The sequence below is a fragment of the Trachemys scripta genome, chromosome 24, assembly GCF_013100865.1.
Source record: "Trachemys scripta elegans isolate TJP31775 chromosome 24, CAS_Tse_1.0, whole genome shotgun sequence".
NCBI classification, from domain to species: Eukaryota; Metazoa; Chordata; order Testudines; family Emydidae; genus Trachemys; species Trachemys scripta.
The window spans coordinates 2906446-2930575 of record NC_048321.1 but is presented as its reverse complement, the minus strand read 5'-3'; the positions used below and the strand labels follow the sequence as shown (position 1 = coordinate 2930575).

The 24130-nt window shown below is 53.4% G+C and overlaps 1 protein-coding gene across 1 annotated transcript; it reads left to right on the top strand.

Moving 5' to 3' along the window:
* Positions 1-523: 523 nt before the first annotated feature.
* LOC117869831 (IgGFc-binding protein-like) lies at positions 524-16063 on the top strand. Its single transcript, XM_034756941.1, is given in 12 exon segments — positions 524-536; positions 697-1191; positions 1194-3907; positions 4941-5517; positions 6815-7404; positions 8944-9511; positions 9892-10493; positions 11066-11639; positions 13670-13869; positions 14358-14738; positions 15413-15701; positions 16053-16063. Coding segments are annotated over 12 exon segments (7014 nt in total).
* The last annotated feature ends 8067 nt before the right edge of the window (positions 16064-24130 follow it).

Sequence of the window (24130 nt, the reverse complement as noted above, 5' to 3'; positions counted from 1 at the left end):
CTTCCCACCTGAGGCCCCGTCCCTCCCTCCTCCTTCCCCCCCAAGCCCAGACACACTCCCTGCAGCCCTGAGCCCTGGATCACTGGACAGGCAGGTGGCCGCCAGCCCCGGAACGCTGGGCAGGCATGCACCCCACCCAACCCAAAGCACCAGGCCAGCGGCCCACCCCCCCAGCCTCAGAGCACCAGACACCGCACAGCCCCCAGCCGCGGAGCACTGGGCAGGCGGGTGGCATGTGCCCCCCCCAGCCCTGGAGCACTGAGCAGCACAGCCCCTGGGCCAGGGGCCCTCCCAGTCCCAGCTACTCCAAGTCCCAGCCACCCAAGCCCCAGCCCCAGCAGGCTTCCCTTCCTGGAAGAGGAGCAGCCTGCCTGGGCTGGGGCCAACAAACAGCAAGAAGGGCCACGCGGGGGTGTTTGTGGAGGCACAGCCTTCCCCTGCTTATTAGATGTGACAGACACGCAGGCTTAATTAGAGTCAAATAATGGGGACAGATGCAGGCTGCCTATGTGCAATGCCATAGATGACTGGCCCAGGTGGGTACCTGTGCCGTCCTGTCTCACACTGCTGTTCGCAGAAACCAGCTTCGTTTCCAGCTCCCGCTAGATACCACCCAAGTGGCAGGTCTTGCCATGAGCATGAGTGATACTTCCAGGGTGGCCTTTTCAATGAATTGTGTGTATTTTTCTTCCTCAGCTGCTAGTCTCGAGCATCCCAAGCACCCAGATCCCTGCAGTGGGGTGCAGTGCCGAAGGGGGCACCAGTGCATCGACAAGAATGGAGAGCCAGATTGCATCCCTGACTTTCGAACCTGCAACTCAGTGTACTGCAAAGAAGGGACTACTTGCAATATTGTACACGGCTGGCCCAGGTGCGTCCCCAGCCCGCCGTCCTGCCATCACATCAAATGCAAAAAGGGGACTGTGTGCAAACTTCAGAATGGCTGGCCCAGCTGTGTCCCTGTGCCATCCTGCCAGAACACTCATTGCAAGGACGGGACCTTTTGCCAGATGGCAGACAGTGGGCCCACGTGCATCCCTGTACCATCCTGCCAGAACACCCATTGCAAGGAAGGGACAGTGTGCAATATCATAGATGGCTGGCCGAAGTGTGTCCCTGTGCCATCCTGCCAGAAGACCCACTGCAAGGAGGGGACCATGTGCCAGGTCATAGACGGCTGGCCCAAGTGCATCCCTGTGCTGACCTGNAGGTCATAGATGGCTGGCCCAAGTGTGTCCCTGTGCCATCCTGCCAGAACACTCATTGCAAAAAGGGTACCATGTGCCAAATCATAGATGGCTGGCCCAAGTGCATCCCTGTGCCATCCTGTCAGAACACCCACTGCAAAAAGGGGACCGTGTGCCAGGTCGTAGATGGCTGGCCCAAGTGCATCCCTGTGCCATCCTGTCAGAACATGCATTGCAAAAAGGGCACCGTGTGCAAAGATATAGATGGCTGGCCCAAGTGTGTCCCTGTGCCGTCCTGCCATAACACCCATTGCAAAAAGGGCACAGTGTGCAAAGATACAGATGGCTGGCCCAAGTGTGTCCCTGTGCCATCCTGCCAGAACACCCACTGCAAAAAGGGGACTTTTTGCAGCATAGTAGATGGCTCGCCTAGGTGTGTCCCTGTGCCGTCCTGCCAAAACACCCAGTGCAAAAAGGGCACAGTGTGCAAAGATACAGATGGCTGGCCCAGGTGTGTCCCTGTGCCATCGTGCCAGAACACCCACTGCGAAAAGGGGACTTTTTGCAGCATAGTAGATGGCTCGCCTAGGTGTGTCCCTGTGCCGTCCTGCCAAAACACCCAGTGCAAAAAGGGCACAGTGTGCAAAGATACAGATGGCTGGCCCAGGTGTGTCCCTGTGCCATCGTGCCAGAACACCCACTGCGAAAAGGGGACTTTTTGCAGCATAGTAGATGGCTCGCCTAGGTGTGTCCCTGTGCCGTCCTGCCAAAACACCCAGTGCAAAAAGGGCACAGTGTGCAAAGATACAGATGGCTGGCCCAGGTGTGTCCCTGTGCCATCGTGCCAGAACACCCACTGCGAAAAGGGGACTTTTTGCAGCATAGTAGATGGCTCGCCTAGGTGTGTCCCTGTGCCGTCCTGCCAGAACACACAGTGCAAAAAGGGGACTGTGTGCAAGGTTGAAGATGGTTGGCCAAAATGTGTCTCTGTACCATCCTGCCAGAATACCCATTGCAAAGAAGGGACCCTCTGCCGGGAGGAAGGTGACTGGCCCAAGTGTGTCCCTGTGCCATCCTGCCAGAACACCCGCTGCAAAGAGGGGACTGTGTGCAAGCTTGATGATGGTTGGCCCAAGTGTGTCCACATCCCACCATCCTGCAAAGAAATCCAGTGCAAAGAAGGAACAGCGTGCAAGATGGTAAACGGCTGGCCCAACTGCCTCCCTGTGCCGTCCTGTCAGAACACCCATTGTAAAGAGGGCATGGTATGTGAGATGCTTCAAGGCTGGCCCATGTGTGTCTCCTCCCCGCCTTCATCATGTGCTGCCTTTTTGTGCCAAGAAGGGACCATGTGCGAGATGGGGAAGGATGGCCCCAGGTGTGTTCCCGTGCCACCATCCTGCCTGAATTTCCAGTGCCCACCAGGGACTGTGTGCGAGATTGTTCATGGCTGGCCCAGTTGTGTCCCAGTGCCATCCTGCCACCACTTCAAGTGCAAACAGGGCACTGTGTGCAAACTGGTGAATGGCCAGCCAGAGTGTGTGCACACCCCACCAGCCTGTGAGGGAGTACATTGCAAGGAAGGGACTGTGTGTAAGGCCATCGATGGCTGGCCCAAGTGTATGCGATTTTTCAGAGCTGCCCCATTGTCTCCACCGTCTTGTGCTGAAACTGCCTGCAAACCGGGCACCGTGTGCCAGATGGTGGATGGCTGGCCCAAGTGCATGCCAAAGAAACCCTCCTGTGATGGCATCCGTTGCAAACCAGGTACCGTGTGCCGGATGCTGGATGGTTGGCCCAAGTGCGTGCAGAAGAAACCCTCCTGTGAGAACATCCGTTGCAAACCAGATACTTTGTGTCAGATGGTGGACGGTTGGCCCCAGTGTGTGCCAAGGAAACCCTCCTGTGATGGCATCCGTTGCAAACCAGGTACCGTGTGCCGGATGGTGGGCGGCTGGCCCAAGTGCGTGCCGAAGAAACCCTCCTGTGACAGTGTGCATTGCAAACCAGGCACCGTGTGCCAGATGGTGGACAGCTGGCCTCTGTGTGTGCCAAAGAAGCTCTCCTGCGACAGCATCCGTTGCAAACCAGGTACTGTGTGCCATATTGTGAACGGCTGGCCGCAGTGTGTGCCAAAGAAACCCTCCTGTGAAACCATCCTCTGCAAACCGGATACCTTGTGTCAGATGGTGGATGGTTGGCCCCAGTGTGTGCCAAGGAAACCCTCCTGTGCTAGCATCCGTTGCAAACCAGGTACCGTGTGCCAGATGGTGAATGGATGGCCCAAGTGCGTGCCAAAAAAACCCTCCTGTGATGGTGTGTATTGCAAACCAGGCACTTTGTGCCAGGTGGTGAACGGCTGGCCCAAGTGCGTGCCAACCCACAAGTCCTGCGACACTGTCCAGTGCAGCAAAGGGATGGTGTGCGAGGTGGCAGGTGGTTGGCCCCAGTGCGTCCCAGCATCGCGCTCCCAGCCCATCTGCTGGGCCTCAGGCCACCCCCACTACCACACCTTTGACGGGCACAGCTACGACTTCCATGGCACCTGCAGCTACACTGTGGTCAAGACCTGCAGCCATAAGCCCAAGCTCCCTGCCTTCCACATCATCGCCAAGAGCCAGAAGCGCGGCAACACACGGGTCTCCTTCGTCAGCCAGGTCACCGTCAAGGCCTACCACTACAACATCACCATGGTCAAGTACGAGTATGGGCTCGCCAGGGTAAGGAACTCAGTGCAACCCACAGCCATGCCATTGGGGTCAATGGGGCTAAGTCACTTCTCACTCACCCAATGTAAATTCGGAGTGACTCCACTGGAGCTAATGGAGTTACACCTTTGTGTGCGAGTGGAGAATCAGGTTCCACTGACTATAACAGAGTGGATCAGATCAGGGCCAGCTCCAGCATTTCTGCTGCCCCAAGCAAAAAAAAAAAGCCGCAATTGGCGGCGGCGGCAGTTCAGCGGCAGGTCCTTCGCTCCTAGAGGGAGTGAGGGACCTGCCGCCCCCGAATTGCCGCAGGTGCTGCCCCTCTCCCTTGGCCGCCTCAAGCACCTGCTTGTTAAGCTGGTGCCTGGAGCCGGCCCTGGATCAGATGCATCCAGTAGCCACCCTTTTTTGCCAGACACTGCCCAGACAGCAGGACACAGTCCCTGCCCCTCCTGAGATCAGGGCCCTGTTGTGCCAGGCACTGCCCAGACTCACAGCGAGAGACACTCCCTGCCCCCCAAGATCTCACAAGCTGAACAGAAATGGGAGGACGTTGCAGCGCTAGCATACAAGGTAGGAGATCTTGGTTTACAATTCCCTGCTGTGCCACAGATTCTCTGTTTGATCCAGGTATTCTGTGGATAATGGCCCTGCTCTCTCTCCCAGGGGTTGTGAAGTTAGATCCGTTAATGCTTGCGAGGGGCATAGATGCTCCAGTGGAGGAGGTCCTGGCACTGGGAGATTATGGCTGAGTTCTGCCAGGTAGGCTGCCTGGTTCCCAAGGGAAATTGGCATCCAGATCCCTTGTAAAGGGTGGTGGGAAAAAATCCCACCCTAGTACAAAGGACAGAGCCAGGAATCAACATTGCTGAGGCCTAGCCCAGCTCCCAAGCCAATGCTGAGGGAAAGCCCTAGTGACACAGGTGGGACTTGAACTCAGGTTTCCAAAGACCCCAGCCAAGGCCTTAGCCACAAGGCTGCTCTTCCCCTCAGCCTGGTGTTCGGCATTTAGCATGATGGAGGCTGTTCCCTTAACCCTCCCCAGGTGAACGGCCAGCGGACCCGCCTGCCTGTCTCCCTGCACGACGGGAAGCTCTGGCTCCACCAACGGGGAGGCCAGCTGGTCGTGGAGGCTGAGTTTGGCCTGAAGGTCTACTACGACTGGAACTACTATCTGGTGGTCAAAGTCACCAAGGCCTTCCTGGGCCGGCTGTGTGGCCTGTGTGGCAACTACAATGGGGACCCCAGTGATGACTTCCTCACCCCCTCGGGGCACCCAGCTGCCAATGCCTTGGAGTTTGGCAAGAGCTGGAAGGTGGAGGATGGTGACAGACAGTGCCGGCATGCCTGCAAGGGGAAGTGTGGGGGCTGCTCACCGGAGTTGGTGAGGCACTACCGCGGAGAGGCCTACTGTGGTCTGATCACCAAGACAGCCCAAAATGGCCCCTTCCGGCGTTGCCATGCTTTGATCAACCCCAAAGCCTTCCTGGATGACTGCGTGGCCGACCTCTGCACCTACGATGGCTACAAGCAGATCCTGTGCCGGGCGCTCAAGACTTACGCGGACGCCTGCCAACGGGAGGGCGCAGTGGTGAAAGACTGGAGGAAGCAAGCCGGCTGCCGTGAGTAATGAGAGGAGATGGGGCCATGCAGGGCCGGTGCAACCATTTAGGCGACCTAGGCTGTTGCCTAAGGTGCTAGGATTTGGGGGGCGCCATTTTCTTCAGCAGTGACTGCGGCAGCTGGATCTTTGGCTGCCCTGGTCGCCGCTGGCATTTAGGCGGAGGGAGCTGGGGCAGTGGAGCGCAGGTAGGGCCGCCTGCAGCAAGGGGGGGGGGGCACGCAGGGGAACTCCCCACCCCAGCTCACCCCTGCCCTGCCTCCTCCCCGAGCACGCCGTTGCTGCTTCACTTCTCCCAGCTCTGATTGGCGCCGCAAGCCTGGGAGGTGGGAGAAGTGAAGCAGCCACGGCGTTCTCGGGGAGGAGGCGGGGCAGGGGTGAGCTGGGGCGAGGGGGGTGCCTCAGGGTGAGGGGGTGGGGAGCTGCCTCAGGGCAGAGGGGGGAGCTGCCGCGGGGGGGGGCGCCTGGGGGGGGGGGGGGGGGGGGGGGGGGGTGCAAGGTGGAAGTTTCACCTAGGGTGCGAAACATCCTTCCACCGGCCCTGGGGCCATGGGCAGCCATATCATTGAGTGCTGGGAGTGTGGGGAAGGGCTGAGGACATGGGTGTTCTGTCCAATGGGTGCATTTTGTTGGGTTTCCACCAGCATGGGGCTCTGGGTCCCAATATGATGGAATGTGGTGTTAATGTCTGGATGGAAGGATAGGTATAGGTCCTATAGAAGGGTGGATAGACAGAGTAGATGCATATATGGACAGACACATCTATTAGATGGATGGGTGGATACCATGGATGGATGGAGAGGTGAACACATAGATAGAGACAAATGGAAGATACCTGGATAGACTGGATGATAGATACCACGGATGGATGGAGAGATGGAGACAGATGGAAGATGGATGGATAGATATTGCAGAAGGGCGGTTAGATGTATGCTGTGGATGGAGATGGACTGTAACTAGTTGGATGGATGAATATACTGTCTGCAGTGTGCATGTGTAATAACTACCACCTCCCGCAGGATGTGTTGCATCTGGTCTGTGTGTGTGTGTGTGTGTGTGTGTGTGTGTGTGTGCCCGCACCCACTGCTGGATGGAATCAGATTTGAACAGCTGTGTGTCATACCCCCCATACTGCTGTCAACAGAGAGCAATTCCACTTTAGCACAGGAGGCCCAGGCCTGTGTTTGCACAGCAGAAGAAGACCCCGGGGCACGCGTATAATGCAGCAGAGACTCCAGTGGCCATGGCTTTGTTAGGGAGCAGTAACCACTGACGCTAGTGTCCTGTCCCTTTGACAGCTCTGCCCTGCCCAGAGAACAGCCAGTACCAGCTCTGTGGCTCTGCCTGCCCTTCCACGTGTAACGACTTTGCATCCCTGGACAAGTGCCGCTTGCCCTGCATGGAGACCTGCCAGTGCAAGCAGGGCTACATGCTGGACGGGGGTCAGTGCATCCCCAAGGGGCGCTGCGGCTGCATCCACAAGGGGCGTCTCTACGCCCCCGGAGAGCATTTCTGGGGGGATAAGATGTGCCGGCAGAAGTGCCAGTGCAACCTGCACAGCAGGAAGGTCACCTGCCAGATCTCCCGGTGCCAGGAGGGTGAGGAGTGCCGGGTGGCCAACGGCATCCGGAGCTGCTACCCCACCCGCTACGGAACCTGCTCCGCCCTGGGGGAGTCGCACTACATCACCTTCGACGGGCTGCACTACGACTTCCGCGGCACTTGTGTCTACCTCCTGGCTGGCTTGTGCCACAAGAACTCCATCCTGGTGAAGTTCCAGGTCCTGGTGCAGTACCAGAGGAAGGGCAGCAAGAATGGCTCTGGCACCAAGGTGGTAGAGATCCAGGTCTACGGAGTGAAGCTTGTCATTATCCACGGAAAGGTCCGGGTAAGTGTGCAGTCACTGCAGGGTAAGTGTGCAGTTGTTGCAGGGTAACTGTGCAGTCACTGCATGCAGCTGCGCAGATGCAGGCACCTTCTTTTGACATCAAGGAGTACTACCAAAGAGTGAATACATACAGAATAAAGAATGAGTAAAGAGAAACTACTGAGTAAGGAATGAGTAAAGAGTTATTAGCGAGTAGCTAATAAGTATTGAATAAGTAGTGGGTAAGGAATATGTAACGAGTAGCTACTAAATAAGGAACAAGTGTTGAGTAAGGAGTGAGCAAGTGAATAAATACTGACAAAGGATCAAGAAATGAATTTACTACTGAGCAACTAGTGGGGAATGAGTAAGTCATGGATAATGAATGAGTAAATAGCAAGTAAATACTGAGAAAGAATGAGTAAGTACTGAATAAGGAGAAAGGAAGTAGTAACTACAGAGTAAGAGGTGAGTAAGTACAAAGTAAGGCATAAACATTGATGAAGGCATAACTTCTTAGTAAGTAGTGAATACTGAGTAAGGAAAGCATAAGGCACAAATACTGAGTAAGGAGCAAGGAAGTTATAACTTCTTAGTAGGTAATGAGTAACTACTGAGTAAGGAGTGAGTAATCAACAAACAGCTCAGTAATGTAATTTTCTAACAGCGCATTGTTCAACAGAATTATTTTAATAGTGTTGATTTTGAAACAAACTTGTGTTGTTAAGATAAGGAAGTGTGGTTTACTACTTCTCATAACACAAGAACTATGGGTCACCAAATGAAATTAATAGGCAGCAGGTTTAAAACAAATAAAAGGAAGCATTTCTTCACACAACACACAGTCAATCTGTGGAACGCCTTGCCAGAGGATGTTGTGAAGACCAAGACCATAACAGGGTTCAAAAAAGAACTAGATAAATTCATGGAGGATAGGTCCATCAGTGGCTATCAGCCAGGATGGGCAGGGATGGTGTCCCTAGCCTCTGTTTGCCGGAAACTGGGAATGAGCGATAGGGGATGGATCACTTGATGATTACCTGTTCTGTTCATTCCCTCTGGGGCATCTGTCACTGGCCACTGTCAGAAGACAGGATTCTGGGCTAGATGGACCTTTGGTCTGACCCAGTAGGGCCGTTCTTATGTTCTTATGTCCTTGTTTGAACATTAATTGTTAATTTCGTGAGCATTCATGCCCGCCATACAATTTCCATGCCCAGATGTGGCCCTCAGGCCAAAAAGTTTGCCCATCCCTTAGTTACTAAGGGGTAAGGAATAAGTAGGTAGTGAGTAGGGAATGAGTAACTCCTGAGTAAGGAATGAATCATGAGTAATTAATAAAAACTACTGACTAAATACTTAGGACTCTGGATTAGGCTCTGTGAGTCAAAGATGTACAAGATGTTCCAGTCTCGGTCCTGTGCCCACTGAGCGGGATCTGTATTCACCTAGACACCGAAGGGTGTTTTCTCCTGGGCTAAAGATGTTTCCATGGCCAGAGATCAGTTTTAATCCTGGAGTATTCTCTCTCCCCTTGTATCCCACTGCTACCCTCCACAGCTGAACGGCCTGCAGATCAACCTCCCCTACAATATTGACTATGACAAGATCTCTGCCTACCACCGGGGCTGGGACATAGTAGTGAAGACGGCCTTTGGCCTAACAGTGACCTTTGATGGCCAGAACCACATCCGGGTGAAGGTGCCAGCCACCTATGGCCGCTCAGTGTGTGGCCTGTGTGGCAATTTTGATGGGGAAGATGCCAATGACATGACCATGAGCAACCTGCTGCCGGCGCCCACCCCATCGGACTTTGGAAGGAGCTGGAAGGTCCGGGACATCCCAGGCTGCATGGAGATGGAGAAGGAAGACTGCATGGACATAGCGAGGGTGGAGAAGCAGCATAGAAAGGGCAAGAAAGAGTGCGGGCTCCTCCTGGCCAGGGATGGCCCATTCAAGAAGTGCCACAACAAGGTGAACCCAGAGGGGTACTTCAAAGACTGCATCTTCGACCGCTGTTCCCACAAGGACAACCAGACTGTGGTCTGCCACATCCTCGCCTGCTACGCTGCAGCCTGCCAAGCAGCTGGTATCAAGGTCTATGAGTGGAGGACCAATAAATTCTGCCGTGAGTGTGCCCACTGCATGGTGTGTCATCTCTTCCCTCACCCCTGGGGCTCGTGCTTTTAGATCCAAGGGTCCCAGGTTTGATTCCCACTGGGCACTCTGTATAAATACATTCCCACGGACAAGCCAGCTGGTGACACTTCCATGGTCCCAGCCGCCCAGGGATGGGGTGGGATCCAAGGGGCAGGTCCTCTCTCCAGTCTCTGGTTGGGTGGGAGAGGGGCAGGGACATGTGGGAGGAGGGGATGGGTTGTTGGGGGATGGAAAAGAGGGGAAGAGAGTTTGGGAGCATAGAGGAGATGGAGAGAGGATCACGGGAATAGGGGTCAGGGTCAGCACTAGGAAGCTGGGACATCCACATCCCTCTGATGTTCCTCGTAGGGCCACCCTGCCCCCAGAACAGCCACTACGAGATGTGCTCCAGCAGCTGTCCAGCCACCTGCCGCAGTCTCTATGTCCCGACCCGCTGTCCCAGCAAGTGCCGGGAGGGCTGCGTGTGCGACGAAGGCTTTGTGCTGAGCGGTGAACAGTGCGTCCCCCTCTCCCAGTGCGGCTGCGTCCACCGGGGCTTCTACTACAAGCCAGGCGAGACCTTCTACCCCAACGGCTTCTGCAAGCAGAAGTGTTCATGCCAGGCCGGAGGGATCGTGGAATGCCACCATTTCTCCTGCGGCCCCAACGAGGAGTGCCGGGTAGTGGACGGCATACAGAAGTGCCACCCAGTGGTGCCCAGGACTGGCACATGCCATGCCGCTGGTGACCCCCACTACCTGACCTTCGACGGCTTCCCCTTCGATTTTCAAGGCAACTGCACCTACGTCCTTGCCAAGAGTTGTGTCCGAAAGGGCTACCTGCCTTCCTTTGCCATCCACGTGAAGAATGAACGGCTGGGCAGGAGCAAAGCTGCTGTCACCAACACTGTGTCCATCATCGTCTACAGACGCACATTCACATTAGTGCGGAACAGGAACGGCATTGTCCTGGTAAGAGCACACATAGGGCTCTTGGGGAGCCTCTGTCTCTGATTGGCTGCCAAAGGTGGCAGGGCATGAGGGAAAGGCAGGATGGGGAAGAGGGGTGGAGGGATGCAAGAGGGTGATAGGTGGAAGGATAAGGGGATGCAGAGAGAGAAGGGTGGAGAGATAGATACTAGACTGGTGAATAGGTGGATTAATGGGTGGATAAGGAGATGCATAAATGGATATTAATGGATGAATCGATACAGCTCATTGGGTGGGTGGATACTGGTGGATGGAAGGAAGGGAATGTGTGTGGATGGATGGATAAGGTGAGTGGGTGAATTGGTGGCAAGATGGATAAGGTGGATGGGTGGACGGACGAGGGGGATGGGATGGAGAAGGTAGATGGCTGGACAGCCAAGGGGGGTGTGAATGGACGGAAAAGATGGATGGATGGATGGATGGATGGATGGATGGACAAGGGGAATGGGATGGATGGAAGGATATGTAAGAGGACCTATCATAGGCAGTAGCTGCCTTACACAGTAAATGCCACAGTTCCTATTAAACCCACTCTCTCCCCTCCCCTGCCCCAGGTGGATGGCATCTCCTACTACCTTCCCTTCCAGCTGGAGAGTGGCTTGGTGCGTGTTTACTACCATGGTGCCAATGTGGTGTTGCACACCAAATTTGGCCTGCACATCTCCTTTGACCTGAACTACTATTTGGCCATCACTGTGCCCAAGAGCTACCGTAGCCAGACCTGTGGCCTGTGTGGCAACTACAATGGCAAACCACACGACGATCTCCTGCGGCCCAACGGCCACCTGGCCCGAGACCTGCGGGACTTGGGTGTCTCCTGGAGGGTGAAAGTCCCCGGGGCGGTGTGTGACCACGGCTGTGCCAGCCTGGTCTGCCCCGCCTGCCAGGAGTCCCGGAAGGCAAGCTACGTCCACAACAACTACTGCGGCATCATCCGGGCACCCTATGGACCTTTCAGTGCCTGCTACTCCACCCTCAACCCCACCGTCTTCTTCAACAACTGTGTGCACGACTTGTGTAAAGCTGGGGGGAACCGGCGGCTGATGTGCAGGTCCATCCACAGCTACGTCACTGCCTGCCAGGCCGCTGGTGTCAAGATCAAGCCCTGGAGGACCAAGAAGTTCTGCCGTAAGTGTTGCCCATGGCTGAAACCCAGTCCATCCCTCCTCGATATCCCTCTGCTTGTGTCACAGACTCACAGGTCGTGCCCACTCTTGGCCCCGTATGGTCCCTCGGGGATACCCCCTTTATTGCAATGCCCTTTTCGGGGGTCCACTCTCTCTCGGGGGTTAAGCCCCTCCACCTCCTGGAACCGCACCTCTCTGAGCCATAGCACGCCTGTTTCTTACCGTTGGCCCTCTCAGGGAGTCCACTCGCTCTGGATCCCCAGGGCCTCCACTCCCAGAGGGAATAATGCCACCCTGTTCTCTAGACCGGAGCGACTCTCAGCCAGCGTAAAACAGGAGGGTTTATTGAGTGTCTGAACACAGCACAGGAAACTCTCAGGGCCCTCAGGCCTGGCCTCCTTCAGCACAGCACATCTAAGTCTCTCCCGCATCCAGGTAGGCTCTGCCTGCTCTCTTTCCAGTCCAGCTAGGCATTGGATATCACCAGCCCCAACAGCTCCTCCCCATCCTTTGTCTTCTGTCCAGGTAAACAGGTCGCTGGGGCCCTCTCTCTTCAGTTCTTTGTTCCCCTCTGGCTGGAACTGGTTGGTCAGGTCACCGGGGTCCTCTCTCCTCAGCCCATTGTCCTCCCACTGGCCTGAACTGGCTGACTGCCAAGCTGGGGTGGGCCTCTTAGTCACCAGGTCACCAGTTGTTAGGGTTTCCCATCTCCAGGCCATTGTCTGGGGTTCCCGGCTGATAGGCGAGGTCACACCTGGTCCTCTGCAACAACAAACTCTCTCCCACCACCTTGTTAAACATGCAGCACACAGGGAAACTGAGGTGCACGCACACTAGTCATGTAAAACATGACAAAAATTCCCAACTTCGTCACAGCTTGTCTCTGCATCCCTCCATCCACTTCTTTCTTGGTCCATCCATTCACAGCATCCACCTCTCTTCAGAATCTATTTCTCTCTCCTTCCACTCCATCCACAGCATTCATCTACTTACAATATCTATATCTATACCCAACTGTCCATCCGTCCTTCCTCAGTATCCTTCCCTCCACATTCATCCATCCATCTGTTTGAAATCTCTCTCTCAGTCCCTCCATCCCTGTTCAGGATCTATCTTTCCACAGATCCTTCCATCCACAGTATTTATCCACCCATCCGTTCACAGTATCTATTCCACCATCCATGATATCTCTGTCCTCATCCTTTTATGCGTTTGCAGTATACATCCAGTTAGCCACCCACAATAGCTTTCTTTCCATCTATCCACCAATTCATCCATCTATCCCTTTATTTGCAATATCTCTGTCCATCCAACCATCCATCCACAGTAGCTGTCCACCCATCCATACCTCCATCCATCCATCTGCAGTCTCTGACCATCCATCCATCTATCCACAGTATCTATTCATCCATTCATCCCTCCATCCATCCATCAGCAGTATCTGCTGCATCCATGCATCCATCCATCCACAGTATCTCCATCCATCCATCCATCCAGAATCTCTGTCCATCCATCCACCCATCCCTTCTTCCATCCATCCTAGTATTTCTGTCTGTCCATCTATCCATCAATCTACAGTATCTCTGTCATTCCTTCATCAGCAGTATCTCTGTTTAGCTATCCATCCCTCCATCCATCCATGAGCAGTATCTCTATCCATCCATTCATCCCTTCCTCCATCCATCCATCAGCATCTCTGTCCATCCATTCATCCCTTCCTCATCCATCAGCAGTATCTATCCATTCATCCATCCATCCCTGCCTCCATCCATCTAGCAGTATCCCCATCCATCCATCTGCAATATCTCCACTGCTCCTTTCCTCCATCCATCCATCCTCAGTATCTCCGTCCATCCCCTCCTCCATCCTTCCATCCATCAGCAGTATCTGTCCATCCATCCACCCATTCATCCAAGAGTCGCAGAAAGAGGACACTCTTATAAAACCCCTTCTCCATCCTCCTACTGTTCATTCCCTCCTCATCCATCCTCTATGCACTAACCCTCTCTATTCTCCTCTCTTCCCCTCTAGCCATGAACTGCCCAGCCAACAGCCATTACAAACTCTGTGCCAACCCCTGCTCCAGTGGCTGCAAAGGAGTGGCCAACATCACCAAGTGCCCCAAGATCTGCGCTGAAGGGTGCCAGTGCAACAAAGGCTATTTCAGGGCCGGCAACGAATGCGTCTCCATTCGGCACTGCCACTGCTTCCGCAAGGGCAGGTATTACAAGGTGAGCCCTTGCCCGACAGGGCAAGCCCAGTGCGGTAGGCATCTGGAGGCAGAGAAGGACCCAAATGAGAATCCACGGCTGCCCCACACAGAGCTGGGGAACCAGGGGTTCAGCACAGGACTGATGTGTGAGAGGGGAACAGAGAGAGATAGGGGGATGTGGGGAGATGGAGGGGTGTGAATGGGGATGGATAGCTCAAATACCCTAACGTTGGAATCCTTCAGTCTGAAGCTGCTATTATGAAATCAGAAAGGAAGTAACATTTCATTCTGGATATTCCCAGAGCTGGGGTTAGAACCCAGGAGTCCTGACTCCCAGCCCCCCTGGTCTAACCCACTAGACCCCACTCCCCTCCCAGAACCCAGGAATCCTGGCTCCCAGCCCCCTCTCCCGCGCTCTAAGCACCAGCCCCCACCCACCTCCCAGAGCTGGAGATAGAACCCCGGAGTCTGCTCTCTGTCCGACCATGTATCTGTCTCTCCTGGCAGCCAGGTGAGAGGGTGCTCACGGCACGGTGCCGGCAGCGGTGCAGGTGCATCCCAAGAGGTGGGGTGGTGTGCCAGTCATTCCAGTGCCCAGCAGGGGAACTCTGCGAGCTGAGCCAAGGCCGATGGGGCTGTGTGAGACGGGACGGGAACTGCACCGTCACCCGAGGCGACGTCTTCACCTCTTACGATGGGGTCTCAGGGAAGGTGCCCCTGGATGGCACCTATGAGATCTCCTCACTCATCGACACCAGGGCCCCCAGCTGGTTCCGGGTGGTGGTAGAGTTCCAGACCTGCAAAAAGTGCCGTGCACCCAGAGTCACGGCCATCACCGTCTACTTTCACAAGCTCACCATCCTGGTCAACCGCAACGGCAGAGTCTTGGTAAGGGGGAATGCTGGGGAGGTGCCAATGGGGGCCTGTCAGTCTGTCTGACTATTGCCCCTACAGTGTCTGTCCATCCATCTGCCATATCACCTACATTGTCCATCCATCCATCTATCAATAGCATCTAACCATCCCTCTATTGTATCTCCCATCACCATCCATCCATCCATGCCATGTACAATGTCCATCCATTCATCCTTCCATCCATTGCATTTATAGCATCTGTCCATCCATCTAACCATCTGTTGTATCTCCCATCACCGTCCATGCCACCTACAATGGCCAGCCACCCTTCCATCCATCCATAGCACCTAGTGTCCATCCATCCATAACACTTATAGCATCTGTCTATCCATCTAACCATCCATCTGTCTATTGTACCTGGAGTATCCATCCACCCATCCATCCCTAGCACTTACAGTGTCCATCCATCCATCCATCCATCTACAATGTCTATCCGTCCATCCAACTCTTGCACTTACAGTGTCCATCCATTCATCCATGCCATCTGCAATGTCTGTCCATCCATCCCTCCATCCCTGGCACTTACAGTGTCTGTCTCTGTACCCACCCGACGCAGACTCTCTATCCACAGTCTGAGGTGTTTCTCTATCCCCTCTCTTTGTCTGTCTGGCATCTCTGGCAGTGACCTCTCCATTTGTATGTTCCAGGTGAATGGGCGCCCTGTGCGGCTCCCGGCCAGGCCCTCCAGAATCGTGTCAGTGAGCCGGGCAGGGAATGTGGTGACCGTGGCCCAGGGCTCGGCACTGCGGGTTCTCTTCAGCACCAGTGGGGACGTGACCGTGAGAATTAATGGGAAGCTTGCCAGGAAGGTGCAAGCCGCCTGCGGGAACTACAACGGGAACAGTGCCGACGACCTGCGCCTGCCCGATGGGACAGTCCTGGACAACATCGGCGAGGTCCTCAGCTACTGGAGATTCTCCGAGAACCCCCAGGATGGTACGTGGGGCAGAGCAGAACCAAGAGCCTGTGTCCAAAGGAGCTAAGGGGCCAGTGTCCCAGATTGGTATCTCCTGCCCCAGATCAGATCAATGGGCCCATCTAACCTGGTATCCCACCTCCACCCTGCCATCCATGGGCCCATCTACCCTCGTATTGTTCCCCCAACCCCCATCGCCACCCCAGATCAGATCAGTGGACCTAGTATCCCCCCCACCATGGCCCCACTTCAGACCATGGGCCCATCTAGCCCTGTATTTTTAGAATAGCAGAATTTTTGACTCTCAAACGAAGAGGAAGTTAAGTGGTTGCTTTATTTAACCTTTCCCCCACCCTTTTTTTTTTTTTTAGATTACGACTGAGATACGAATTTCTGAAGCCCTCTAAGGATTCAGGTCGCCCTCGGGAAATCCACCAGGCTCTAAGACACAACGGATCCCAGCTTAGCACAAGCACTAAATTCCCTTCCCTAGATCCCTGTGCAGAGCAGCTGACTTTGTGGATTGCTTGCAATGCAGAGATGCTGTTTAAACGCTATGGCGGTGGATGTCCTCAGCTGCTGTTAATCAGCGTAGACCCAGCAATGGAGTTCCACCAGCTGAAGATCTTAGTCTAGATTGCAAATTAATGCCTGATTTCAAAACTCTCTGTGTTTTTTACTAATATTACCAAGCCCCTTTTTGTCTCAAAGTGTTATGCAAATTATTTATGTTGAGGTCGCTGTACCTGCCACTGAGATGCAGCCACCTCTGGGGAGGCAGCTGGCGAACAGCCGCACAGCGATGCTTCACAAGGATGGTTAGCCCAGCACTGAGATGCAGCCACCTCTGGGGTGGGGCAGCTGGGAACAGCCGCATGGGGATGGCTCGCCCAGCGCTGAGATGCAGCCTCCTCTGGGGTGGGGCAACTGAGAACAGCCGCACGGGGATGGCTTGCCCAGCACTGAGATGCAGCCTCCTCTGGGGTGGGGTGCAACAGGTGTTTAACACACAGATGCACAGCAACACTTTGGGACAGTAAGTGAAGGAGAATCCTGAATTCAACTGAAAGCGCTCTAAGAATCTATGAATCAATAAATGCTTCTGGCAAAGGCTTTGGATTTGCTTCTGTGTCATTATTTTTCACCCACCTACATCTTAGTTAGTTAGCCATTTCTCTTTGCATGTGGCTAAATAGACAAACAGTCTCCTTCTGACCCCCGCTGCCCTGCTCTCTGCAGCCCGGAGCCCCCTACTCAGCCCCCATCCTGCTCTCTGAATAGATAAATAGAGAGAAAGAGAGAGCAGTGGATGGTGGATGGAACAATAGGTAGATGCACCAAAGGGTACGTCCAGACTACCCGCCGAATCGGCGGGTAGTAATCAATCTATTGGGGATCAATATATCGCGTCTCGTCTAGATGCGATATATCGATCCCCGAACGCGCTCCCGTCGACTCCGGAACTCCACCAGGGCGAGTGGCGGTAGCGGAGTCGACGGGGGAGCCACAGCCATCAATCCCGTGCCGTGAGGACCCGAGGTAAGTCGAAATAAGATACGTCGACTTCAGCTACGCTATTCCCGTAGCTGAAGTTGCGTATCTTACATCGACGACCCCCCCTCAGTGTAGACCAGCCCAAAGGATGGAGCGATGGATGGACTGGTGAAAAGCAATATCACACTGACCCCTGGGCATCGTAGAAGGAAATTCAGGGAAATGTATTGAATAAGGAGGGAAAGCTTATGCCAGGAGGCAGATTCATAGAGTCACAAAGTCCGAGGCCAGAAGGGAGCATTGTGACCATCTAGTCTGACCTCCTGGATAACACAGGCCAAAGACCTGCCCCACAATAATCCCGTGAGCAGATCTGTTCACAAAGCATCCAACCAGGAGTTTAAAAGTTTAGTATAGTGAGCAGAGTTTTTTAAATAACTCCTCACTGTATTGGACCTAGGTGCTGATTGGGAGCCAGAGAACTGGAATGCAATGAAGGGGGCTGTGTGATTTCTTTTTTCAGATTCTCAATAACCAGTGAGGGGGATCAGGAGCACAGTCTGTGACTGGTTGGGGAGTTTAATTTCAGTGTGACCCACCAGTCTTGGGAGAATCTGCTCTCCTTTTTGCAGTCTGCCCTGTCATTGATGTTTTCAGTGAGGGCTGCCCCAGGCACATCAGGGCACAAGCAGGTATAGCCATGGCCTGCGATAGTAAATACATGTCCTAAAGGGAGCAGTGATTGAAAACCTCCCTTATAGTGATGGACTCAACGCGCTCACTCTAGTTAGCTTAACAAAGAGAAGGCTAAGGGGTGATTCGATTGCAGTACCTACATGGGGAACAAATATTTAATAGTGGGCTCTTCAGTCTAACATGATCCAATGGCTGGAAGTTGAAGCTCAACAAATAAAGACTGGAACTAAGGTGGAAATTTGTAATGGTGAGAGTAATTAGCCATTGGAACAATTTCCCAAGGGTAGTGGTGGATTCGCCATCAGTGACAATTTTTAACTCGATAGGTGATGTTTCTGAAAGACCTGCTCTAGGGGTTATCTGGGAGCAGTTCTCTGGCCTGTGCTGTACAAGAGGTCAGCCTAGATGACCACAGTGGACCTTTCTGACCATGGACTCTATGAATCTGTGACGGGAACGATGTGACTGCTGAACGCTTCGAGGCTGAGGAGCAGAAAGATGAAGGGTGAAGCCCCAGAACCCCTTGAAACGTTGGAGCACAGCGAGGAATTTAGAAAAGATCATAGACTCTTAGAAGATTGAGGTTGGAAGAGACCATGTTGACTGGAATTAACAATCACTCCCATTCCAAGGCAGCACTGGGTTGGTTTAGACTAAAATATGAGTACTTGTGGCACCTTAGAGACTAACAAATTTATTAGAGCATAAGCTTTCGTGGACTACAGCCCACTTCTTCGGATGCATCCGAAGAAGTGGGCTGTAGTCCACGAAAGCTTATGCTCTAATAAATTTGTTAGTCTCTAAGGTGCCACAAGTACTCCTGTTCTTTTTGCGGATACAGACTAACACGTCTGCTACTCTGAAAACTAAAATATGACAAGTTGATTAACAAAAGGACATCGGTTCAGTGACACCGAGGAAACACAAATGAAGGTGGAGATGGTCACAAGAAAATAAAGCAGTCAAGCAACATCTGTTCGTTATCTCTCTGTGTTCTCCTCCGGAGAGTGATATCATTCATGGTCACCTGGTTGAAAGAAGGGAATTTTATTAAGGGGACATTCAGAGGTGACCGTTCCTGCTGCTGTGGCGGAAATCATCCCCGCTGTTAGCCACGCAGTGGGAGGAGGGATGAAGCGATCATCCCAGAGAAATGGGTGTGAGGCGGGGTTTAGTTGGGTTTGTGCTGCACGTTAACCCGAAAACTGCAGCCTCTCCTTTTAAATGGCCAACCCATTTTAAATGGCCAACCCAATGGGTGCTTGGTATGGGAAATAAGGGTGCTGCTGTTTGAAACCATTCCCACATGTTATGAAGGTTAAAGAAGCCAAAAAACTGTGGCTTACCATGGCTGCCCAAGCAGAATTCCATTGCCCAGCCCTGTGTGTGTGATCTCTCACACTAAACCAGCAGGCCCTCAATATAAGAGGCAAAATGCGACCTTGTACCGAAAGCACATGTGCTATGTAATGTTAACAGCTTGTAAAAAGCAACAAAGAGTCCTGTGGCACCTTATAGACTAACAGAAGTATTGGAGCATAAGCTTTCGTGGGTGAATACCCACTTCATCAGACGTCTGAAACAAAAGGTTCCCACTATATGCTAAAGCTATATAAGGCAGGGAGTAACATCATCTGTGGTTCTTCACTCCCCACACAAGAAGACTCCTGGAAACACCTGAGGAACAAAGACTGAAGTGGGGGAAGTGCTGGACCCAGGCTAAAGGGATTTCTGCCTGTGTATGAAACACCCAGGGATTCCAATCTGCAAAGCAAGTGTAGCTTGTGCCTTAAGAATCTACAAATGTCCTGTACCATCAGTTAGAGTGAGAATCTGCTTTTCACATCCAATCTATGTAATATATTAAGCTTAGTTTGCATTTTTTGTTTATTTGCAACGTAATCTGCTTGGATCTGTTTGCTATCACTTAAAATCTATTGTTTGTAGTTAATAAACTTGTTTTTGTTTTAATCTAAACCACTGAGCTTTGACTGGAGTGCTTGGGTAAAATCTCTGCATGGTTACCACAAGTGTGCATTGTTCTCTTCATATTGAGGGAGAGGCGGACCGGGTATTAAACTAGAGCAGGACGGCACTGCTCTGGGGTCCCAGGCTGGGAATCTGGTGGTTAGAGAGCCTATGTGGGAGAAAAACGAGTTCTCACTCTCTGGGGTTAAAGCAACAAGCCAGGGGCAGTTTATTTTCAAGCAACTGCAGTTAGTCGGGAGAGTACATACGGGCAGAGTTTCCCCTCCCAAAGTAGGTCTCTAAAGATAAACAATTAGAGCAAGCTTTTATACCTTTTTCACATACAAGAATAAGCAACAAGCCATTTTGTTATACATACTTCTCTCTGATATCTCACCTTTCTCATTATTTTTCTGCTACAGTCTCCATTCCATTCTTATCTAAGACAAAGTCAAAACAGTAACTCTTACAGTCTGTTCTCATCTGCTTCTCTGCCTAGGCCTTGCTTTCAAATCTCGTTATTAGAGCCAGTGTCAGCCTGACTTCTTAGCCTGACTCTTATTCTATTTCTAGAAACTAAGATTTCTATATTCACATCCCTTTCTCCACTTCCACACCTGCATGTCACTGCAGCTGGGTGTGTCCCTACCTGTGTGAATGCTGGTGAAAGTGCAGGCCAGAGAGGGCTTTGCGGCTTGGCACAGCAGCACAGTGCGAGAGGGAGCCCAGGCTGGTGGATCAGAGGTTCAGTGGTACCCCAGTTCCAGGTGGCACCCCGGGGGGAACCTGTCACACACCCTCCACAGGAAGCAGGCTGGGTGTGACCAGCTGGAGGACAATGGACTGGGGAGGGGCCAGGTGAGGTTGTTAAGTGTGGGCTGCCAGCTGGAGGCAGGAGAAGTTCTGGACCCTCAACCAAACCTGCTACCCAACGGCCCACAGAACAACTGGCCCCACTGCTCACTCTGGGACTATCCCACCCCTGACCCCTCCTCTTAACCACCTATCCCAGCTAGAAATGCGCTTGGTTTGTCTTTCCAGGGAGGGGAAGGAAGCGTCTGCCCTGGAACCTGGGGGGGTGAATCCTGGAGAATTGCGATGCGAAAGCAAAGGAGCGTCCTACAAACAAAGAAACCTGGTCACCTGTCGGGGGGTGAAACAAGGAAATAACCCCAAACCCACACCTGGGGCTCCCCCAGCATGTACCTCAGACACCAACTCCTACCCCCAAACCTCCCTGGGCTGACCCAGGCTGGCCATCCCTAGGCTCCTGCCAGGTCACCTGCTTGTAGTGCCTGATGCTGCCCTGAGACGGGAGATTCCCTGGTGGGAAGGGACTGTTGGTGCAACAAAAACAAGTGGGAACAGAATAGCTGGTACTCTGGCCAGTGGGTGTTTGTGATCTAGTTGGCTACAAGCTGTCTCTGCACTGGGACCCTGCGAATCCTGGCTGGTTTGCAGGGCTGAGGGCTTCCCCAGAAATCTCTCTGCTCCATGGGCACCGAATGGCTCCTGGAGGAGGTGGTTAAAGACGCCCCTTGGAAGTTTCCTGAATGAAACTCCAGTGGGGTTTTGCTCTGTCTCTCAGAACAGCCCAGCCCGTTCTGGTTCTAAAATCCTGTTTTCTTCTCTCTGCTTCAAAAACCAGGCTCCTCTGAGCCCTCACACCTGTTCTCGCCCCCCTAGACAAACACACACACACACACCCAACCTTTGCAGAGCTCTCCCTGGCTTCTCTTTGCACCCAGCTGGGTGCTGCAGACAGAGTGTTATCGCCACCTGCTGGCAAAACCCAACCATTGCTGCACCCTCACAGGTACCCATCTCCTAATTTGTTAGTCTCTAAGGTGCCCCAAGTACTCCTGTTCTTTTTGCGGACACAGACTAACACAGTTGCTACTCTGAAACATCTCCCCAAACATGTCCTCAGCTCCCCCTCAGACCTGCCCTCCTGTGACCCCCCCCCCAGATCCACACACCATCCTTCCCCACAAATCCCTCTTCTGCATTCCCTGCCAGCCCCCAGCCAGCCCCAGAGCCCAGCACTCACAGCTGGCCTCCTGCCCACTCTTTGATGGCCTTGGCTGGGGTCAGACTGCAGGGATGCAGTGAGACCCTGTCAGCAACAGGCCTCAATGTTCCTGTTACTCAACATCGCCCCACATCCCCTGTCAATGGCACAGGATTAGAGCAGGACTCCAGCCCCTGAAATGAGTGGAGACGGTGCTCAGTCAGGCTTTTGGGGGCACTGGCAGAGTTGTGGGGGAACCCAGAGCTGGACAGCAGAGGGATATGGGTCAGAATTGAGGGCCTCCAGCAAAGCTGGGGGTGGGGGATGGATCCCAGGACTGGGATAGCAGTGGACTGTGGGTCTGGAGTGAGAGGCACCAACAGAGCTGGTTGGGGGGGAGGAGTCCAGGGCTGTGATAGCCGGGGCTGCAGACCAGGATTGAGAGGCACCGGCAGAGCTGCTGGGTGTGGAGCAGGGGGCTAGGATAGCAGGGGGCTATCACCACACGTGATGTAAACCTACCCTTTTACTACAATCGACCCTCAGAGTTACAAACTGACCAGTCAACCACACACCTCAGAGGGAACCAGCAATACGCAACCGGCAGCAGCAGAAGAGACCAAAAAAAAAAAAAAAGCCAATCCAGTGCAGTGCTGTGTTAAACTACTAAAAATAAAGGGCAAGTTTAAAAAAAGACTTGACAGGGTAAGGAAACTGCCTGTGCTTGTTTCATTTCAATGAAGATGGTTACTTCTGCATACCCTGTTTCCCCGAAAATAAGACAGTGTCTTATATTAATTTTTGCTCCCAAAGATGCGCTAGGTCTTATTTTCAGGGGATGTCTTATTTTTCAGAAATGAAAAATGCCTTATTATCGGTGGATGCCTTATTATCGGGGAGGTCTTATTATCGGGGGGATGCCTTATATTACAACGAGAGGCAAAACTGTAAGTAGGCCTTATTTTCGGAGGATGTCTTATTTTCGGGGAAACAGGGTAGTAAAGTTTCAGAGCTGCATTAGGCCAATGTTCAGTTGTAAACTTTTGAAAGAACCAGAGTTATGAACCCCTCCCCCTCCCTTCCGTAACTCTGCAGTTCTGCTGTAAGTGTGTAACCCACACACCTCCTGGGTGTGGTGCTCTGTCCTATCTAGTGGCACTGACACCACTTAGCACAGTGATTCTCAAGCTTTTGTACTAGTGACCCCTTTCACACCGCAAGCCTCTGAGTGTGACCCCCTTATACATTAAAAACACATTTTTATATATTTAACATTATTATAAATGCTGAATGCAAAGTGCATGCATGTAATAACCTCATGACCCCCTGAGGGGTCCTGATCCCCAATTTGGGAACTGCTGACTTACAGAGAGAGAGAGAGAGAAAATGAGTTTGCTCTACAGCCTTAGCTAAGAGCCAGCTGGCTGTTAGCTCATGCATAGAGGCTCATACACTAGGCTCCAGGTTCAATCCTGCCCAATAACAACCAGGGTCTGTTGGTGTTACACACATAGGTGTGCACAGCACTTTTCATTAGGGTGTGCAGCCATGGAATTTTATTTATTTATTTATTTGTTTTAAGGCAAACTTCATAAAGGTTGGGATGCAGGGTGTGGGAGGGGGTGCTATGTGCAGGAAGGGACTCAGGGCAAGGGATTGGGGCAGAGGAGGGGTGCAGGGTGTATGAGGGGGCTCAGGGAAGGGGGTTGGGGTTCAGGAGGGATGCGGAATGCAGGAGGGGGCTCAGGGCAGGGGGTTAGGGTTCAGGAGGGATGCGGAATGCAGGAGGGGGCTCAGGGTAGGGAGTTGGGGTGTGAGGTGCAGGCAGGGGTCTTAGGGCAGGGGGTTGGGGGTACAGGAGGGGTGTGGGGTGTGATAAGGGGCTCAGGGCAGGGAGTTGGAGTGCATGGGGGTGCAGGGTGCATCAGGGAGCTCAGGGCAGGGGGTTGGGGTGCAGGAGGAGTGTGGGGTGCGGGCGGGGGGCTCAGGGCAGGGGGTTGGGTGGCGGGGTGCAGGAAGGGTTCGGGCTCTGGCCCGGCACCGCTACCTAAAGTAGCTCGGGGTGGCAGCGGCGTGCTTCCTGGTAGCCTGCCCTGGCCCCACGCCGCGCCGCTCACCACATCCCTGCGTGGCCCCTGGGGGCGGGGGTACAGGGCTCCGTGCGCTGCTCTTGCCATGGCCTCCAGGTACCTCCCCTGAAGTTCCCATTGGCCGCGGTTCCCCGTTCCCGGCCAATGGGCGCTGCGGGATGCAGTGCCTGGAGCAACGCAAGGAGCCCTC